At 25.6% G+C, this 20,027-nt stretch overlaps 1 protein-coding gene across 2 annotated transcripts in view; it reads left to right on the top strand.

Annotated features, from left to right (window-relative positions):
- LOC119669301 (voltage-dependent calcium channel type A subunit alpha-1-like) overlaps window positions 1-20,027 on the top strand; it is a 114,059-nt gene that overhangs the window by 92,147 nt on the left and 1,885 nt on the right. Inside the window, exons 11-14 of one of the 2 annotated variants that reach the window (XM_038079144.1) lie at window positions 888-1,085; window positions 1,269-1,782; window positions 10,917-11,252; window positions 14,367-14,761. In XM_038079144.1, coding sequence (XP_037935072.1) covers window positions 888-1,085; window positions 1,269-1,782; window positions 10,917-11,252; window positions 14,367-14,761 — 1,443 coding nt within the window. Of the gene's footprint in view, window positions 1-887; window positions 1,086-1,268; window positions 1,783-10,916; window positions 11,253-14,366; window positions 14,935-20,027 lie in introns of those variants that run through there. The other variant, XM_038079143.1, reaches the window with a different exon arrangement.

Below are 20,027 nucleotides of genomic sequence, written 5' to 3'. Positions count from 1 at the left end.
AAAAATTAATTCACTTCAAATAAAATTTGTAAAAAGAAAAAAATTTATTAGTAAAATATTTGCACTTAAAGGCAAACATTTTTTCAAACTCAAACTGAACAGAAATGCATTGGGCGAACAATTGTAAAAAAAATGTTTGTCGCATTGTAAAAATTTTATTTAGAAACAATTTGTGATTTTGTACAATTTGACAATTGTATATACAATATATATTAATTATAATTGTTCCCATCTAACATCTAAGAGCCATCAAGCAATTTGGCTTAGTCGCGCACTTTTAGCATTTAAACTGTATTATAAATCAAAAAGTCATACATAGAACTGAACTCACCTATCAAAATATCGTGCTCCAACCTTCCCGTAAAATGAACTATTTTTACTTTAGTAAACCTATTTTTCATAATTTTATTAATTGTATTCTAATTTCAATTATAGCATTTTTATTTAATTCTAAACTTACTACATAGCTATCTATGCGTACATATATAATTTTGATATATTATAACTTACATTTAGTTTACTTTACCTTAATCCGCTAGTCTGCTAACTTAAACGTTAAAAGCGCTTACTATGCAGCTTTGAGTAAATATTTTCTCGTCTAGTGCCTACTACTACTACTATTACTACTATTACTGTAAAAATCTTTCTCTTTAATACCCTTATGTAAAATACATATATAATCAATAATCCATAGCTAGTAACTATCACATACAGCATACATATCTCTCATATGGCGTTATATATTAAAAGCGCAATCAAGTTAGCTGCTCATTTATTTAAATATATGTGCATTGTATTAAATAATTTCGTCTTAAGTCATATAAAACTTAACTAGCAAATATTTATCTGTGGTTTACCGAATAACTAATTCTATATATCATATTTAGGATATCTGAAATCGCGTTCGAAACCTCAAGGCAGTTGCACGGGATTTTGGCGTGCAGAGAAACGTTTTCGTTTCTGGATACGACATACGGTCAAAACGCAGTGGTTCTATTGGTTTGTTATAGTTCTGGTATTTTTAAACACGGTCTGTGTTGCTGTCGAGCACTACGGACAGCCAAAGTATTTATCAGAATTTCTATGTAAGTTTTTACTTCACAATAATTAATTAATTTTACTAATTTACTATTTTTCAATGATTTATAAAAAACTTAAAAAATAAATAATTTAAAAAAATTAATTATTTTTCCTTCTGTTTATTTTTATTTTTATTTTAATTTTTCTTTTTTTGCGTTCTTTACGTAATTATTTTCTTATAATTGCAGACTATTCTGAATTTACGTTTTTGGGTCTCTTTATGTCGGAGATGTTCATCAAAATGTATGCGCTGGGTCCACGCATTTATTTCGAATCATCGTTTAATCGTTTCGATTGTGTCGTCATTAGTGGTTCGATATTCGAAGTGATATGGTCTGAAGTGAAAGGTGGCTCGTTCGGTTTATCCGTATTGCGAGCTCTTCGTTTACTGCGTATATTTAAAGTGACCAAATATTGGTCGTCCCTGCGAAATCTTGTGATTTCGCTGTTGAACTCGATGAGATCCATCATTTCATTGTTGTTCCTGCTCTTCTTGTTCATTCTAATATTTGCCCTACTCGGCATGCAATTGTTTGGCGGGCAATTTAATTTTAAAGGCGGTACCCCCGAAACAAATTTCAACACATTTCCAATAGCATTATTAACAGTATTCCAAATTTTGACCGGTGAAGATTGGAATGAAGTCATGTATCAGGGTATTATATCACAAGGTGGAGCCAAGAAAGGAATGATTTACTCTATGTAAGTTTTCAGCTTCGATTTTGCTTATTCGCTAATAAATACAAATAATACATGCATTAAAAGTACATATATATATATATTTTTTCGTAAATCTCTTAAACCATTGTATGTATATGCAACTATTAGCTTTTCAATAATCAGTATTTTATACAAAATTTTTTATAATCAGAGAAAATGCTATAAATGCTATCACCACCTTTAATTAATTTTAATTAACATAATGCTTCTATACTAATTAATGAAACCATTTTTCAAAAATTTTATAACAAAATTTAATAATTTTTTCAAATTATTTACAATTTTTCAAAATTTTTATTAACTAATTACCCGAGTAATTGATTGTGTAATGTACTGAAGTAATGTAATGTATTTGCAATTTTTATGTGGCATCGCGCTGTAATGCTAAATATTAAAAAAAAATATTTTTTTTTTCATTTTGATAATTAAAATCTAAAAAAGTTAGTCAACTTTAATCAAACTGTTTAGTTTCTTCCCCTCTCTTATTAGACTCTCTTATGCTCTTTAAGCTAAAAATTTTAGTTACATATAAAATGTAGTTTGCTAGAAAATTAGTATTAAATAAAACTAACACTTCAAAAAAAAAGATTTCCTCATTTAGGATGACACATTAATTTTACTTTAACATCAAAATACAATTTTGTGTAAATTTCACTAAAATATTAATTAGTTTATATTGATAAATTAAGATTATAAATATGAATATTATTATTTTATGAACAAATATTTTTTTATAATTAAATTTGCGTAACAAAACTAATGGACTAAGTAAGAGTCTTTTAGGAGTGTAAATCACTCTTCAATCAAACACTTCATAGGAAGGAGTCAATAAGGAGCGTTACATTCCAATAAACAAGCTCCAGAAATGCTCCTGCACAATTAAATTAAAATAATCTTGAATGAGTGCTAAAAAGGCATTTTAAAAGTATATAACGTTTTTTTTTTGTTTTAAGTTTGAAGAAATCGAAATAACTCATTTCAATTTTTGTGTATATTTTATTAAATAATTTTAACAATTTTTTAATTATTTAATATATTTGAATTATAGTTGATATTACTAACGTTATTATTTTTTTTTTTGTTATATCAAACAAAAACAAAAAAAGGACCGTCTTTCCTTATCTTGAATCCTTGCATTATCCTAAAGATATTATTATGTAGTGTCGCCCTTCTTAGTGCTATCTTGTTACTATCGAGAAGACTTCTGTAATGTGCTTTGTTAACAGCATTATTTTAAGAATTTGATTTTTTTTGAAAAGTGTGAGTCGTTTGCTATTAGTTTTTAATAGTACTTCACTGTCATCAAACAAGATTTTTCAAGAAATGTAGTGCTGTTACTCCTTAGTGGAACTGCATAGTAGGTTATAAATCGATAATTTCTTAATTTCCTTCTAGAAGATTCCTTAAAAATTTTAAGTTAGAAATTAAAGTCTGTACATGTTTGCTTATTAAGCAAAAGTTGGTTATAAGAGAGATTCAATTACTTACAATCACTTAAATGGTGTTATTTTAGCACCTATTTGCCATTTTTTAAGGAACACAATGTATCGCAGATCTTAGCTCAATCATTGAATAATAACGAAGATTATGAGAAATACTCAAATTAGTGAGTGAGTTGGGTGGGACTCTGCAGAAATCCCCCAGCCATTATAGTGCCCAGATGCACTAACTCGGAAAAAGCTCAACATAAGACAAAGAATAACTGATATAGTTTCTGCTAATTGTAATTGTAATTCAGGTGACAAATACATTATTCTGTCTACTGATCGCTACAGAGACACCACATATAGTTGGATAGGCTCTTATGTTGTATATTGAGTATGTAAGGGTATTGGCTGTCAATCAATTATTTTATACAAATTTTTGATATATGTTTTGCTAATAGAGTTTTAGTTGCAATCTTGAGTATTACTTTCTTAATATAATATATACATCTGAAGTTCAGATTTCTGTATGACACCTTAAATGTGTTTATTGCTGTGTAAATTACAAACTCAAGCTTCTTTTGGAGTCGTCGCTGTAAATATTAAATTTATCTTAAATGACAGAAATCTTTACTTGTTAACATATTAGCAAATAGTCTGAATAGTCTTATCAGATTTGATTCACTTATGTGATAGTCGTGTTTTTATGGGATATCTTAAATTTTTTAAAAAATTTAGAGTATCGTGAACATAGTTCTGATTGCTGTTTTGACAACACAGCCAAAAACTTATAATTCGAATAGAAAAATATTTATTAAGGTCTCCTACGACTTTTGAGAAAGCTGACCTTAAGCATCGTTTGATTAGAAAACGTACTGTACTTTGAACTTGTTCTAATTTTTTTAATAGAAAAATTAATAGAGAAATATACATACGTGTATAGTAGACTGCTTGTAAAATTATAAAAGTTTATATATTTTATATAACTGTGTGTTGTATACTTTGTGTATGTGCTGGAACTGTGGCACATAGAGTCTGAATTTAAATCCTACTATAATCTGATCTTAAAACATGCTTTAAAAAATCTTTAGAAATGCTTAATGGGTCTGAATGGAATGTCAAGCACCATTTAACTTCACAAACAATTGTTTGCTGTTAAATCTTTATAAAGATTTAACTCTATCTGGTGTCCAAAAGACTGACAGGTCTATAGTTTATAATAATAGGCTTGTAACTAGCAAACCAGATCAACTTTAAAAAATTTTCTAATTCTACAATTAAATCTGAACGTAAATATTTATAGTCTTTGTTTAAACAATTGAATTTTGTTTTTAGGAAATCAATATACAAATTTATTGTTAAAAATAAACATTTTCCATTGTAATAATAACTGCATTCCCCTACTTGTGTGATTTAATAGAATACGATATTGATACGATATGCTTACGATATTAACATTTTATATCGTATGAGGTTTGTTGTGAGGATTTACTTTTATCATTTGATCGTCGGTTTAATGAATTATTTTTATTAAAAAAAATTATTTAAGTTTATTTAAAAAATTTAAATTTATAAAATTATTTAAAACTAAATATTATTATTTATATTATATATTTTATTATTTTTTTATATATTTTATTATTTTATATATTTATATTTTTTTATAATATTTTATTATTTTAATATTTTATTATTTTTTTATATATGTTATTATTTTTTATGATATTTTAATTATTTTGTGATATATTTTATTATTTTTTATATATTTTATTATTTTTTTATATATTTTATTATTTTTTTATATATTTTATTATTTTTATATATTTTATAATTTTTTATATATTTTATTATTTTTTTTATATATTTTATTATTTTTTTATATTTTTTATTATTTTTTTTATTCATTTTATTATTCATTTTATTATTCTTTTTATATGTGTGAAAATTAATCATTTAATTTTGATTTATATACTATTTTTAAATTAACTTTAAACAACCAAAATTTGTTTTTAATTTAATTATATTGAATATAACTTAATAAATAACCTTTAATTCACTTCCTTACGTTGGTTTGACCAATACGTTGGTCAAATATTTTTAAAAGTTGTTTTCAGATAGCAATATCTGGTTTCATAATTAATATAAAATATGAACCAACTTTCAATAATTAATTATTAATAATCTACTAAAAAAGTTATATTAATATTTACACCGCTCAATAATGAATAACAGAATTGTCATCTATATAATTTTAATTTATATCAAAATTAATTTATATTAAAATTAATTTATATTGAAATTAATTTTTTTTAAAATTAATTTTTTTTAAAGTTAATTTTTTTTAAAGTTAATTTTCTTTAAAATTAATTTTTATTAAAATTAATTTATATAAGAATTTTGAAAATTCTCTATATATATGCAAATTTAGTAAACATAAAATGAATTTTATACAAACTATTTTTAAAGGAGTATCGTTTTTGATGTTAAAGTAAAATTAAATCTTAATTAAACAACGATCAAACCAATCCGTTAGGACCTTATATACAATGAAAAGTTAGGTTTCCTCCGTAGTCTGCACCGAGTAGTTGATATATGTACAATATTCGTAGGGCACATACAAACACACTTAAAACTGCACATATTCGTTAATACTATTTTAATACCAAGTAAAATAGTGTTAATCAATATGTTAAGAATATTATGATAATCAACGAAGGGTATTCAAAAATGAAGCCTTCAAAATTACTATTGCTACGTTAAGCCGAAATATAAAAAAAAAATTAAACAAGAAAGGATTTTTTTTTTAAATTAAAATCGACAGAAACAATTGCGCAAGGATATTTTAATTATCTGTAAAAGAAATTTCTTTAATTTTGAATCTCTTGTCAGAAGGATGTGCAATGCAATTCCATTGAACGTCGAACCATTAATGTGTGCAATCTTCCAGAATGGAATAACTTTGTTGATTCACAATTTAAAAAATTTGAGTTTTCGTGTAAAATATCTAAAAGTATCGAACTTCTAACGGATATAAATGAAACGTTCTCTTCACGTTCACGAACACGAAAGCTCAAGTTTTTAAGTTTTGATTTTGGTAACCGATATATAATACCAACTATACCAACTACTATATACTATATATAACCATATATACTCGTACACAATTGTTTATGTAGAATTGTGAAAATGAAAAAATTAAAAAGCTGTACTAAATGCAATTTAATTTACAATTAAACATTAACATTCAAACACCGAACAATTTGTTAATAGTTATAGTTCATATTGTAATATAGTAATACATATAGTAATATAGTAATATTGATAACTCACTTAAATAGTTTCATATAGATTTTAATAACTAAAATAACTAAAGTACAGAGTTTTTAAAGTTGAATAGTAAAAAGTTAATTTAGTAGAGTTGATTAGCAAATATTAATTTAATATTTATTTTATTTTATTGCATGCTTTTTTTAATTTTATTTTTAATGAAAAATAAAATTTTTTGTATTATAACAATTAGGCAATTAGAAGCTCCTAAATATTATAGTAAGATCTTTAGAGCTTTTATAGTTTTTAAAATTAATTCAATCTGAAATGAAGTTTTTTAAAATAATATTTATAATATTTAAAATAATTATTTCTTTCAATATGCATTTAAAGTACTTTGAACACGCTTTTCGCCTTTTTATTGCTTTTAATAGTGCACTTATTAAACTTAGTCTAATTATTATAAGTTTGCTGATTTAAAGACACTTAATAAAATTGTACTTTGAAGCTAATATAATATTCAATGATAAAATATTATAAATTTTATAATGATTTATAATGTAGAGTATTTTTTTTATAATGAATAAGATTACGACCAATTTCAAACGTTTTCATTTCTGCTTTTTTTTTGTTTTCATAAATTTAAAAAAATCTTTCCTTAATGAGTTTGAGAATATTTTTAACATTTGAGGTTAATATTTGGAGTTTGTCGACTCTTCATTTAATTATAAATATATTTAAATATTAAAAGTTGTACCATAACTATTAATTACTATTAATTTAGTTACAGTGTTTAAAAGTCATCAAAAGTATTTTAACTAAGTAATCTAAGTTACTTTGGTTCTAATCGCATTAAAGATAAATGATTAGCTTAAACTTTGTTTAACCTACGGAAGACATTTCTTGTGCGGTTGTCGATTCTACTATCTTCCACAAATTTTTTTCTTACTTTTTTACTTTATAATAGTTCTAAAATTAACTAATATTTAGTTCCTATCTCTTGAGAAACTGTTCGTTCTGAGATATTTCGAAATATACTTCAGTTGATTGATTCTTGGAAAGAATGAGTAGATTAAGATCTTTGTCAAATCACAAATCGCAAATGATTCATATTGTACAAAATTCTTTCCAGTTAGCTGGTTTAACTAAAGCAAAATCAATGCGTATTACAGTATCAGTACTGATGATCACTGCTAATAAGGAAGACTTGATCTACCATATAATAACTTTTTCGGGTTGTGGTCCTGCGGATGAAAAGAAAATTGTATGTTAACTCTTGTGTCAGAGCCAATCTTTGGCTGGGAGAAGAGTGGAATACCTAAGGCACATTTTTTTTCTATCAAATCTCATATAGGTGTCATCTTTTAATTTTGGGGACATAAAATTAGACTTGTCAGGTTGCTTTCTTTCTATTTAAATATTAAAGTGGCACTTTCCTGAAAGGTTGATGGTCGTACAGTAGATGTTTTGAACTATTATCATTAAAGGGATTCCACAGGTTTCCCACATGGACGGTGTCCATGGAATCAAAACAGATTATTATTTTTGCTTAAATGAACATTTATAAGATGATTGTTTTATTTCCAGAGTCTGGTGATCCATGGAACTTTTCCATGGTCACAAGTTATTATAATAGATATATGAGTCTAGATATCTTTTTCGATGTCAATTTACCCTCTTAAATAAATATTATGGACTTAGTTTATGTTTAAGTCTGTCATTTAGATTTTGCACTTGATAAATCTTAATCGATGTGCTAGTTAAAGACTTATCAAGTTAACAATTTCTTCAACTCTGTTTTTTTATAATTATAAAATAATGATTAATCAAACAAAAAAATTTTTTATTATACGTTTTGTGTAAATTTCAAAAGTTGCTTTATAAAAATTTACATAATTTGTTAACTGATAATCAAAATATGTTTCAACAAATACTCGTATTTCAAAAAATTTGTTATTTATGATGAACCCTCCAAACGGAGTGGCTAGTTTTTGCGCCATCTGCATGTAGGAACAACATTTTTTCAACTCAGTTTTTATTGAAAACCTTATAGTTAGAAAACTTTTTTAAATTTAATAAAATATCATCTAATTAATTAATAATCCTGCTATATAGTTAAAAGCATATATATATATAATAGGTATATATACATATTCTTTTTAGAAATCTATAACTTCTATAGGTGTGGACACGGTATTAGTTTGTCACTGTGTCCACAAGAATGCCTAATACTTTCTATTAAAATATTTTAAAATTAGTTTTCTATCTTAGGAAACAAGACTCTCATTATAACTATTTTTTCACCTTAACATAAGTTCAGAACTATTTGTACTTAGTATTCATGGCTTAGTACTTAGTATTATACTTAGTATAAGTATTCAGCAGAAAATATCACTCGCTGTGCTTCGCTCCACTGGAAGCTAGTACCCCGTTTATTCCTAATTCTAGTATTAATGGCTTTGTGCTTAGTATTGTACTTAGTATAAGTATTCAGCACAAAAGATCAATAATAGTCGGTGTGCTCCGCTCCACTGGAAGCTAGTACCCCGTTTATTCCTAATCCTAGTATTAATGGCTTTGTTGTAAATGACGCTGTATTTGTGGCGCGTCATGCAAAAATCCACTGCAGGGTTAGACATTGAAAATGGGTTCGTTATAATAAAACTATACTAAGTTATTTGTCCAAAATGCAAACTATCTGATGCAGTTTCTCTTTTTTTCTTTGTTTATTAATTTTAATTAAAAAATTATTATTTATTGTAGAGAAATGAAATGAAAACGTTTGATTTGTAAAAGAAAAATTAATTTAGTTGAGCATAGAAAGTATAAAAAGGCTGCCATAGAACTTTTTAGGATTTCGACACAGTTTTTGTGGTAAATAATGAATTAGGCCAGCTTAGCATGAATTTCAGGTTGCACATATAATTAAAAAAAATAATTTGTTGTTTAAGAAAAACGAATACAAAAATAATTTTGCAATTCAAAAATTAAATGCTTTTTCGAATAAACATAAAATACACAAAGCTTTTAGTCTAATTGCATGAGAGTACTTAAGATAACTATTGACTATATTTACTATATATAAGATATAAACAAACTTATACAAAAACGAGTAAATTGAGCAAAAATTCACGAAATTAAAATTAAAAAGCAAATTAGTTTTAACAAAAATGGTTCTTAATAAAAACTTAAAATAATTGTTACGTTCTTGAGAAAATTATAAATTTGCATGCAATTGTTTTTGTAACTCACAGTTTTAACTACACCAGATAACAAATATATATATAACTATATATAATATTTATATATATTAAATAAACAAAGTAAAAGAAGTGATGAAATGGTTGCTTACTAGATTTGTCAGATACAAATTTGGCAGCAACTATTTTGATTTTTTGAGAAGAAAAGTGAACAATGTAAAATAATTTCATGTAAATCAATGGAAAATGGAAAAATGAGGAAGAAAATTTATTTACTTATGAAATTAGTTGATGGATGCAAGTCGAGTTCTCGCGAAAGCTCAATTTTTTGTCATGCAGTGTCATTTTCCGGCTTAAGCAATTTTACTTAAATGTATAAAAATGAAATTTTGATTTTTCGCTGTGGCTTGGATAATTAATTAAGTATTTTATGTACTTTATGTAATAAGAACAGCCTGCTTTGCATTTCGCACAAGTTTTTTTAGTACGAAATTAACAACTTTTTATGCGTAAGTGGTGTGTAAAAATACTGAAACGGGTGATTATGGCAAGCCTAACGTTAACGAACAAGGGAGAGTATATAATCATAATATATTATGTATTTTCTTATAAGGAAATACAACAAAAAAAGTGTCTTCAATGTGAATCCAGTGAAAATACTCACAAGGAAGTATTTTCAGCTGGATTCATCATTTTTTTCATAAATATTTTATTTAAATCATTTACAAAGTCATTAATGTAAATTTTTATTTATTTTTTAAATTCATTTTATATAAAGTGCAAATCATCTACTCCTATCGCTTTCCACTTTTTATATAAATAAATTAATAAATTTTTCAAACTTAAATTTTTAGCAGTAATTAAAATGTTTCTTTTCATTTATAAACTAGTTTTTATATATGTTATATATATTTTTAAGAAACTATTGAACGCTAAATATTGAAACTTGCTTTTTGAAATTCTAAGAAAATTCACTAAAGTCACTAACATAAATCTAACACGCCTTATTTTTGTACGTAAGATAAGTTTAGTTTTCACTAAGAAAAGCATTAAAAATTTTTATCGATTATCGTAAATCCACGCTGTGCTTGAAACATCATAAACGCATAAACGCGCTGGACTATACAATATTAACAAAAAAAAAAAAAAAAAAATCAATTTATTTTTAAAAAAAAATACGTGATTTAATGTGAAATCTGGTGTTGGTATTTCTTCATTGCTGCAGATACTTTATCGTTTTGGTACTCTTCGGTAACTATACGCTGTTAAACGTGTTCTTGGCTATCGCTGTCGATAATTTAGCGAACGCACAAGAATTAACCGCAGCCGAAGAGGAGCAAGTCGAAGAGGATAAGGAGAAACAATTGCAAGAGCTTGAAAAGGAAATGGAAGCACTGCAAGCGGATGGTGTACACATTGAGAATGGCGATAGTGCTGCCGTAGCGAATAAGGTCAAAAGTAAAAAGAAAGAAGAAGAGAAAAAGGAAGAAGAAGAGGTTACGGAGGGTCCAAAACCAATGTTGCCATATTCATCGATGTTTATATTATCACCAACAAATCCGTAAATATTTTTCCATTACAATTGATTTTCTATAAAACTCTCTTCTCTTTTTAAAATAAGTTAGTATTAAGTTAAGGATTATATTTATTCTTATATATATATCAGGATAATTGTTTAGATATTATATACTATGTATTATATATATTATATATGCATTACTTTATTTCTTCATTTTAATTTATTTTCTATTGAATTCTTCACTTTAATTGATTTTCTATAAATCTCTCTTTAAAGTAACCTGGCGTTATGAAAATGATTATGTCTATATTTATCTATATCAGAATAGTCATTTATATATTATATATTGTATATACAAGTTCATTTCTTATACCCATTAACTTTTTATGAAATTCGCTTTAAAATAAGCTAGTATTATGTTAATGATTACATTTATATTTATGCCTCTCAGGATAGTCATTTATATATAATATACTGTTAGTCTATTTTTTAATTTCAAATCAAGTTAGTTATTTATGTGTTATATATATATTGTATATATTTTACATTTTTACTATATAATTTTCTAGAAGTTAGTTAATGTCAAGAAATATTTATTTAATTAAGCATAGTTACTTATACTAACAGATATTACATGTGTTAGTATAAAATGTTATTATTTTATTTTACTAATAATATTGAATAACTTTTTATTATGAAATATTTATTTAAATATTAAATTATATGTGTATATTTATAATTTATTTTTATTTATTTTAATTTTATATTATTTAATTTATATTTATTATTTAAATAGATTTAAGCTTATAAAATTTTTTTTAATCTTCCGGTCGCTCCATCCAACGATTCGTAAATAGTGTAAATTCATCTTAAATAATAAGAAACACATTATGATTATTAAGAAACAGATCGTGTTTTAAGAATATATCGACATCTGTCCTTGCAAACCACATTGGAAATTTTACCATTCTTGGAAAATACATTAAAAATTATTCTTATCCACACTATATTTTGGGTTGAGAAAACTTCATCTATTTTTAATTGATATAGTATAGTATTTAAATAAATAAATAATAATAAAATAAATATAAATAAATAAATAAATATAAACTATTTTCATTATATATATATAAAAATGAGCTCTGTATTAAATATACAGGGTTATCTATTTTACTCATTTGCGATTGAAATTTCTATCAAAATTTTTATTTCAATAAATTAAAAGATATATTGAATAAATATTATTATTAAGTTTTATAATCTATATATAGAAATAAGCTCTAAACTATACATGGTTATCCATTTTTTAATTCCGAAAGAAATCGGTAATAAAATCCACTTGCGATTGAGTTTTTTATTAAATTCTTATTCTAACATATTGAAAGCTTAAGAAAAGAAATTATATAGTGCTATCCATTTTGTGGTTTCGGAAGTAAACGAGAAGAAAACATACTTGCGATTAAGATTTCTATCAAATTCTTACTTCAATATAGTGTTTGAATCATTAGGTATGAAACACAACATAATTCAAATGTCTTCCACGGGACATTGTACAATATTCAATCACTTTGAAACTCTGAACACTTTGAAACTCTAACGGAGTTTAGACCCTGTCACACCACCGACAAATAGCACACCTTATTGGAAGTTTTGTGGATGCAATAGTCTTTTAACATTTACTTGTTAATTTTCACTAACCCAGAAGCATTAATTTAGTCTCTAAACGCACTTATCAAACAAATGTAAAACTTATCACTGAAATAAATTATGTTAGATGAGAAATGTACATTCCATAGAATTAATAACTATTTAGTAAGTTTTCTGAAGTTGAACTGGTTTGACTTTTGTTCGACGATCCATATTATAAAATGACAAATGCCAAACCGTAAACTGAAAATATGATGGCTTGGATGGAGTTTTGTTTTAGAAATATATCACTGAAATATTGCTAATTTAAAAAATTCAAAGGAGTTTACCCTTAAAGACCATGCAACGCAGACGAAGAAGTGATCATCTATTAAGTGATTTTTTATCATGTGATCCTCAGTTGCTACATTTGCATTTAATGGAAGTTAAAAGATTTAGTCCAATGAAAGCAGGAAGAGATATGATGTATTTTATATATATATATACATTATATATATATATATATTATTATTGTGGCGATATATAATTATTTATTTTTTTTTTTCATAAAGCGGCTGTAGTGAAAAAAGAAAGTCAAACATTCGTTACATTGTAATAATAATAAAATAATAATAATAATAATAAAATAATAATATTAATAATAAAATAATAATAATAATAATAAAATAATAATAATAATAATAAAATAATAATAATAATAAAATAATAATAATAATAATAAAAAATAAAAACTAATTTAAAAGCTTTTATTTAATTTTTTTCACTTCAGCCTTTTTATTAATTATAAAAAATTGAACTAACAACTACTTCAAATATTATTATTTTTATGAGTTTTAAATCTTTAGCTTATAATAAATACTTTTTTATTCTTGCGTTTAAGAAAATGTTTTAATTATTTATAATGTATTCTAGAATTATAATATGTATAAAATAATTCATTTTTTATCCTTAATATTATTTAAGTATAAACTAAGTAAGCATTAAGTTAGCTTAGCTAAATATTTTAATCTCAACATATTAATCTAAAATTCTTTCTATTTTCAAACAAACCTCTACAAAAATATAATAATCTAACAAATTTTAATTAAAATATTTTCTCTTACATTTTTCTTTCTTTTTTTTTATTAATTTTTGTGCTTTCGTTTGTTATGATTTTTGAAATTTTAACATGACAACGACTCGCATCGCATACTGCACTGACTGCCAAAACATCATTGCCATCTCCATAAAAACATGAAACACCTCCACTGTTCATTAAACTCATCGCGGAACATAATAAAAAAAATTAAAAAATAAAATTAAAAACAAAAAAAAAATAAATAACTAAAACGCCTAACGATTTGTTAAACACTAAAATGAAAACTGATTGGAAAAATTGGAACCACAAAAATCAAATAAAAACCCACCAAAAACAAAACCCCAAAAAAAATTTGTAAACATGAAAATGAATTAATTGAAAAATTGAAAAAATTAAAAAATTTGAAAAATTGATTGAAAATAAAAAAACAGCATACGACGTGGCGCCCATTGGGTTGTAAATTTGCCATATTTTGATTTTTTCATAATGGTCGTCATCTCATTGTCATCGATAGCGTTAGCGGCCGAAGATCCCGTTCGTGAGAATTCAAAACGAAATAAAATTTTAAATTATTTCGATTATGCATTTACCGGCGTATTCACAATAGAAATGTTACTGAAAATTGTAGATTTAGGTGTTATACTACATCCTGGCAGCTATTTAAGAGAATTCTGGAATATTATGGATGCTGTGGTCGTTATATGCGCTGCTGTTAGTTTCGGTTTCGATATGAGCGGTAGCAGTGCTGGACAAAATTTATCAACAATCAAATCGTTGCGTGTTCTGCGCGTCCTACGACCATTAAAAACCATTAAACGTGTTCCAAAATTGAAAGCCGTCTTCGATTGCGTAGTCAACTCATTGAAAAATGTTGTTAACATTCTAATCGTGTACATATTGTTTCAATTTATTTTTTCTGTAATTGGTGTACAATTATTCAATGGGAAATTTTTTTATTGTACGGACGAAAGTAAACATACTTCCGAAGAGTGCCAGTAAGTAAAACAAAAAACTAATTAAAGTTTTTTAAAAATTCTAAATTTTCTTTAATTATAATTATTATTTTCATTTTTTATTTAATGAGTTTATTAACGATCTAATCAAAATATATGTGATTCTTTTCAATGTTGTGTTCATTTAATGTTTTGTACAATATATGTAAATTATAAAAAACTTAACAAAATTTTATTATTCGTCTACAAACTTAGTTGTAGATTTACAGATTCACTATAATTATAATTATAACAATGAAAAACTAAATCAAAAATTTTCATTTCTTAGATTCTACCTATCCCTTTCAATATACTAAACGATTTAGTTTTATATATACATGTTTACTTGCTACTAGATTTTAGTTTCATATACTCGTATACGTATTTAACGCTTAAACTAGATTCATTTATCGTTCTAAAATTGTTAGATGCTCATCAAATAGATAAACGTCTGCGCAACGCTAGAGATTTGCGAATATCTTTTGTCTCGCGATTATCTCAATTAAATCTAGTACTATATTCTTTCTTACCCTTCGTTTACTTATTCATATAGAATATATTTACTTTTTGTCTCCTTATCTATCGCTGTGTTCCAACCTTTGAATCTTCTAAAGTATGTGCTAATACTTGATCTTATATTTAAATAATAATTTAATATAACATAAAACATAAACATTTTCAAAAAAATTATTCTCATTACAATACAAAAATCATCAAAAAAACAAACTAAATTATTAATATATAGTTATTTAGAAATTGCTAATTTAATTTTTAATAATACAATACTTTTTCAATATATTAAACATTTATTTTAAATTAAAAAAAAAAAATCATGTATAAGGTATAAGGAATCATTCGTTGTCATAATGATGAAGATGCTAGATAGCAGAGTTTGAAAAGCTGATGTATCTTTACACCCCCCATGAATGGAAAATATTTTGTTTTGTTACCGAACGTGGAGAATATATATATAAATCTTCTAAAAATACAATTGACTCGTATTATTGACAAGCCCGGTTCACCTATAAGTCTTTGCCACACATGCATTTGGACTAAAAATAATATACTTAACGCATAAACATGTAGGACCTTGCAGTACCGCCAGTTAGAGTATTACTTCATAGAGCAGAACACATTTTGTACTTTACCTTTTGAATTCTATATATTTATACAGTTTTGACCATTACTATCGTATCAGAGATTATTGCTTTGTATAAGTTCACTGGTTTTAGAGATTATTACTCTTTACTGTTTACTGTCATCTGTTTCTCCTTGAAAGAAAGATTCGCTTTGTCGATTATAGTCTCTAGATTCTATATGACATCAACGAATCTCTAATTATATGGTTTAGATACATTTTTTTATTTGGGAGTTGTATTACTGACAAGTCCTAATCGGTATGAATATTCACGAAAACAAACTTGATTAATGGAATACTCACTCCATTAATCCATACTTTTATATTTTAAATTGACGAATTCTTCCACTTTGACTTTTGGGAGTGTTCCCTATACATTCTGCTTAGTTAATCTAGTCTGTATAAGATTACAATAGATGGGTTTATGCGTCACTTAGCCTGTCTTTGGCTTTTTAGTTCGTCCAATAATTTGATTAAATTTAAAGTCCTCTCAGCATTTTACTTTGCCCACTATCTGCTCTTTTGTTAGAATATAGAATAATGCAAATTAGATTATTGGATGTTGCGTTCCTTGTTTGATGAAACAAGGAACAAGACCCACCACAGTATACCACGGTGGACCCCGTAATTGTTATGGTTCATTTAAGAACGATAAGCAGTTGTCCAGTATACCGGAATAAAAATTGACAGAGCTTTAAACCAGTAAGACCACTTGGCTGTCTTGGCTGATTACCGTTTTGTTTGATTTTTTTCAGACATTCGAGAACCTAGGTTTCATTGTTATATAATTCTGTTGGATATACAATTATATTGCCCAAGAGCAAGAGTTTTTGAAAAGAAGGTCGAAATATGTCTATTGATCTTAAAGTGCCCACACCTTTTATCACACTTGTGTCTTTCAGGCACCGAGACCCAGCATAGATAGTGTACTACTGTAGGTCCCGTTAGATGTGATGGTTCATTTATGAATAACAAGCAGTTTGTCCAGCATATCTGAATATATTTTGACAGAGTTTAAGATTAGTAAGCTCATTTGGTTGTTAAACATTATGTATGTTGATTACCGCTCTATTTGATTTTTTCTCGTACATTCAAGAACCCAGGTTTCGATGCTAAATAACTCAGTTTATAAAGAGAAATATATACTTATTCTAGAGTAAGACTTTGTGGTTTAAATATGCCTGCTTATCTTCAAGTGGTCAAGTAAATTTCATTTTATTATCTTCTCAATGCTTTGGAGGCGAAATATAGCAATACAACTGATTTTTTGGATTTGAATAGTAAGTGAAAGAATTCGTATGTTAACACCCAATGTATCATATATATATATATATATATGAACTGAAAGCTGAAAACTGAAAACTGCATTTGAGGATTTCAAAAAATAGTAAATAAAATATTTATTAAGTTTTTCCATCTCCTGTCAAATTTGACAAACCGGTTTTAAGCCGACACCACTCTAAGTCGACGACGTTTAAGGTGAGTAAGAAGTACGAGTACTGGATTCGCTTATAATTAACTCCGACTGACTTCTTGTAATGTATTGAAAAGGTATTGTTAATAAAAAAATAAAATTGATTATTGTTATTAGAAAAACTATGTTATGTTATTAAGATAAATTTGAGATCATAAGCATTGATTTTGTTTTTGCAACTCATTTGAAGTCATACATTAGAATAGGCAAAAACTTGTAAAAATACAGTGTCTTGTAAAATATTCCATAGGGTACAAAATTATCAATACTTTATAAAAAAATGATAAAATGTCAATAAAAAAAATGTACTCAGGTATATACTGTGTATGTTAGAATATAAAAAATAATGAAAAGAGCGCCAACCAGGATGTCAAATCAAATTGAATCAAAGAAATACCTATAAGAATTTTTATCACATAGTTCAATTCACTTCAAGAATGAAGAAACAAACTCTAAGGGTCGTCATGGTATAAAAAATTAAACTCAAATATAAAAAAAAAATTTGTTTACAATAAATTTTCCCAAAACACACCTCCTTAATAAAATGATAAACTCGGATGTGCCAAATATTCGTGTTTATCAGGAAATTACTTTTAATTGCACTGCAAGCCACAAGCCAATTAACGCAGATACTTTTCTTATCTGTGTTGAAGTTAATTATTTATTAAAGAATATGTTTTGACGTGCAATGAAAAGTTTAAAATTCCTTATAAAAAACCATAACAAATTAACTTTTGATTTAAATTATAATTTTTTGTTTTTGTTAATGACTTTCAAAATGCGTGCACTGATTTTACAGAATGTAAGAGTAGCATTTTAAAGTTTCTCGCTTTGTTTATTTGCCTGATTACACTTAAAAAAATCATGCAAGCAAACAAAAGCCAAAAACAAAACCTCAAACAACGCTCAACACAGGCTTCCAGTTTCCTCAATGAAGCGTCTATATATATCAGTATATATATATATCAGTTACCCAACTCTAAGAAAATAAAAGCCAGAATAAACTCAAAAGTATATTCATCCAGTATCCATTTTTATATTCTATACCAAAGCGAAGCAAAAGAAATCAAAAATAATTATTTTTAATAAAAGAAAAAAAGAAAAAAAAAAGTAAAAAAAACATTTATCATCAAGAATTCTCATTTGAACAAACAAACTCAAACTCTTTCACATATGCAATTTTTCAAATATCACAATGGGTGTTTTATACCAAAGAGTCCATATTACTGCCAGAAGATTTCTTAATAAGCTTTAAAAAACACGCGCTCAATCAGTTAAAAACTCAGCAATGCTTGACCAACACGTCACTAAAGTCAAAGTCAAAGTCACGCACGTAATTCTCAAGTCTGGATCTGTTTTGTTAAATTTACTTCACCTCAATTATTGGACCTCAATTACTGTCAACTTTTATAGCATCGTTAATATATATATAAAAAATATGAATTAATTTTAAAATTAACAATATTTATTTAAAATGTTCAAAAATTAATATAAAGTCTTGATAAATGTACAAAAACAAGTAGTGAAAGTTTTTTGTTTTTTATAATTAGAATTTTTTTAAAACAAATTAGCAATTATAGATTATTACTTAACTTACTTTTGTGTTGAGATACAAAATTTTAATTTGTACACACTTTAATTAACGTCTAACGTCTATAAAAGTTACACAAACAAGTAGGAATTCATTTGGTTTTAGTTCACATTTGAGATACTCGCACAAAACACACTCACTTTTATTAAAACAACAAAGGTAAATCCGCTTATCTTTTTGTTTTAAGTGTTTGCCTTCGTGTGCAATGAATAAGAATAATTTTTGTCTTTTTTATTTTTTTGGAAAGTTTATGACTCCAACACAACTCGGTTTTACGCAGCATCCCGAATCTGTGTAAAACGATTTGTCTATTTGTCTCACGTTCTCGTACACAACTTTAAATCGATGTTGAAAAAAGAATGCTCACAATATTTGCGTTAAAAATCTTAACTTTAGTTCTCACACATTAATTTATTCGGTTTGTAAATACAAAATTTATAGCTTTTTAAAATTTGAGTTTCTAATAAACTTTTTATTTTTTGAAAAATATATTAATATATTAATTAATGTTTGTAAATATGTATATCGATCTACTATCTATTAGATGTTTGAAAGATTGCTAACATAAAAGTGAAGTACAATTTTACTATCAATATTAATAACATTATTAATTGATTCATTTTGCTATAATTAAAATTAAAATTAATTAATATAATTTTAAAAAAAATCAATTTAATTAAATATAAATTATCAAACTCAAAAAAAATCAATTTAATTAAAAATAAATTATGAAACTCAGTTAATTTGTAAAAATTTTATGTTATTATAGAAATTTTTAATTTTTTATATTATATATATAATATAAAAATTATATTATATATTATATTATATATTTTTAAGCAAATCTTAAATCTTCTACCATAATTATTATTTTGCTATAAATAAATATTTAAGTTA

This window comes from Teleopsis dalmanni, chromosome 1 (genome assembly GCF_002237135.1).
Source record: "Teleopsis dalmanni isolate 2A chromosome 1, ASM223713v2, whole genome shotgun sequence".
Taxonomy (NCBI): domain Eukaryota; kingdom Metazoa; phylum Arthropoda; class Insecta; order Diptera; family Diopsidae; genus Teleopsis; species Teleopsis dalmanni.
The sequence above is the reverse complement of the archived record's forward strand: the minus strand, read 5'-3'. Positions and strand labels throughout refer to the sequence as shown.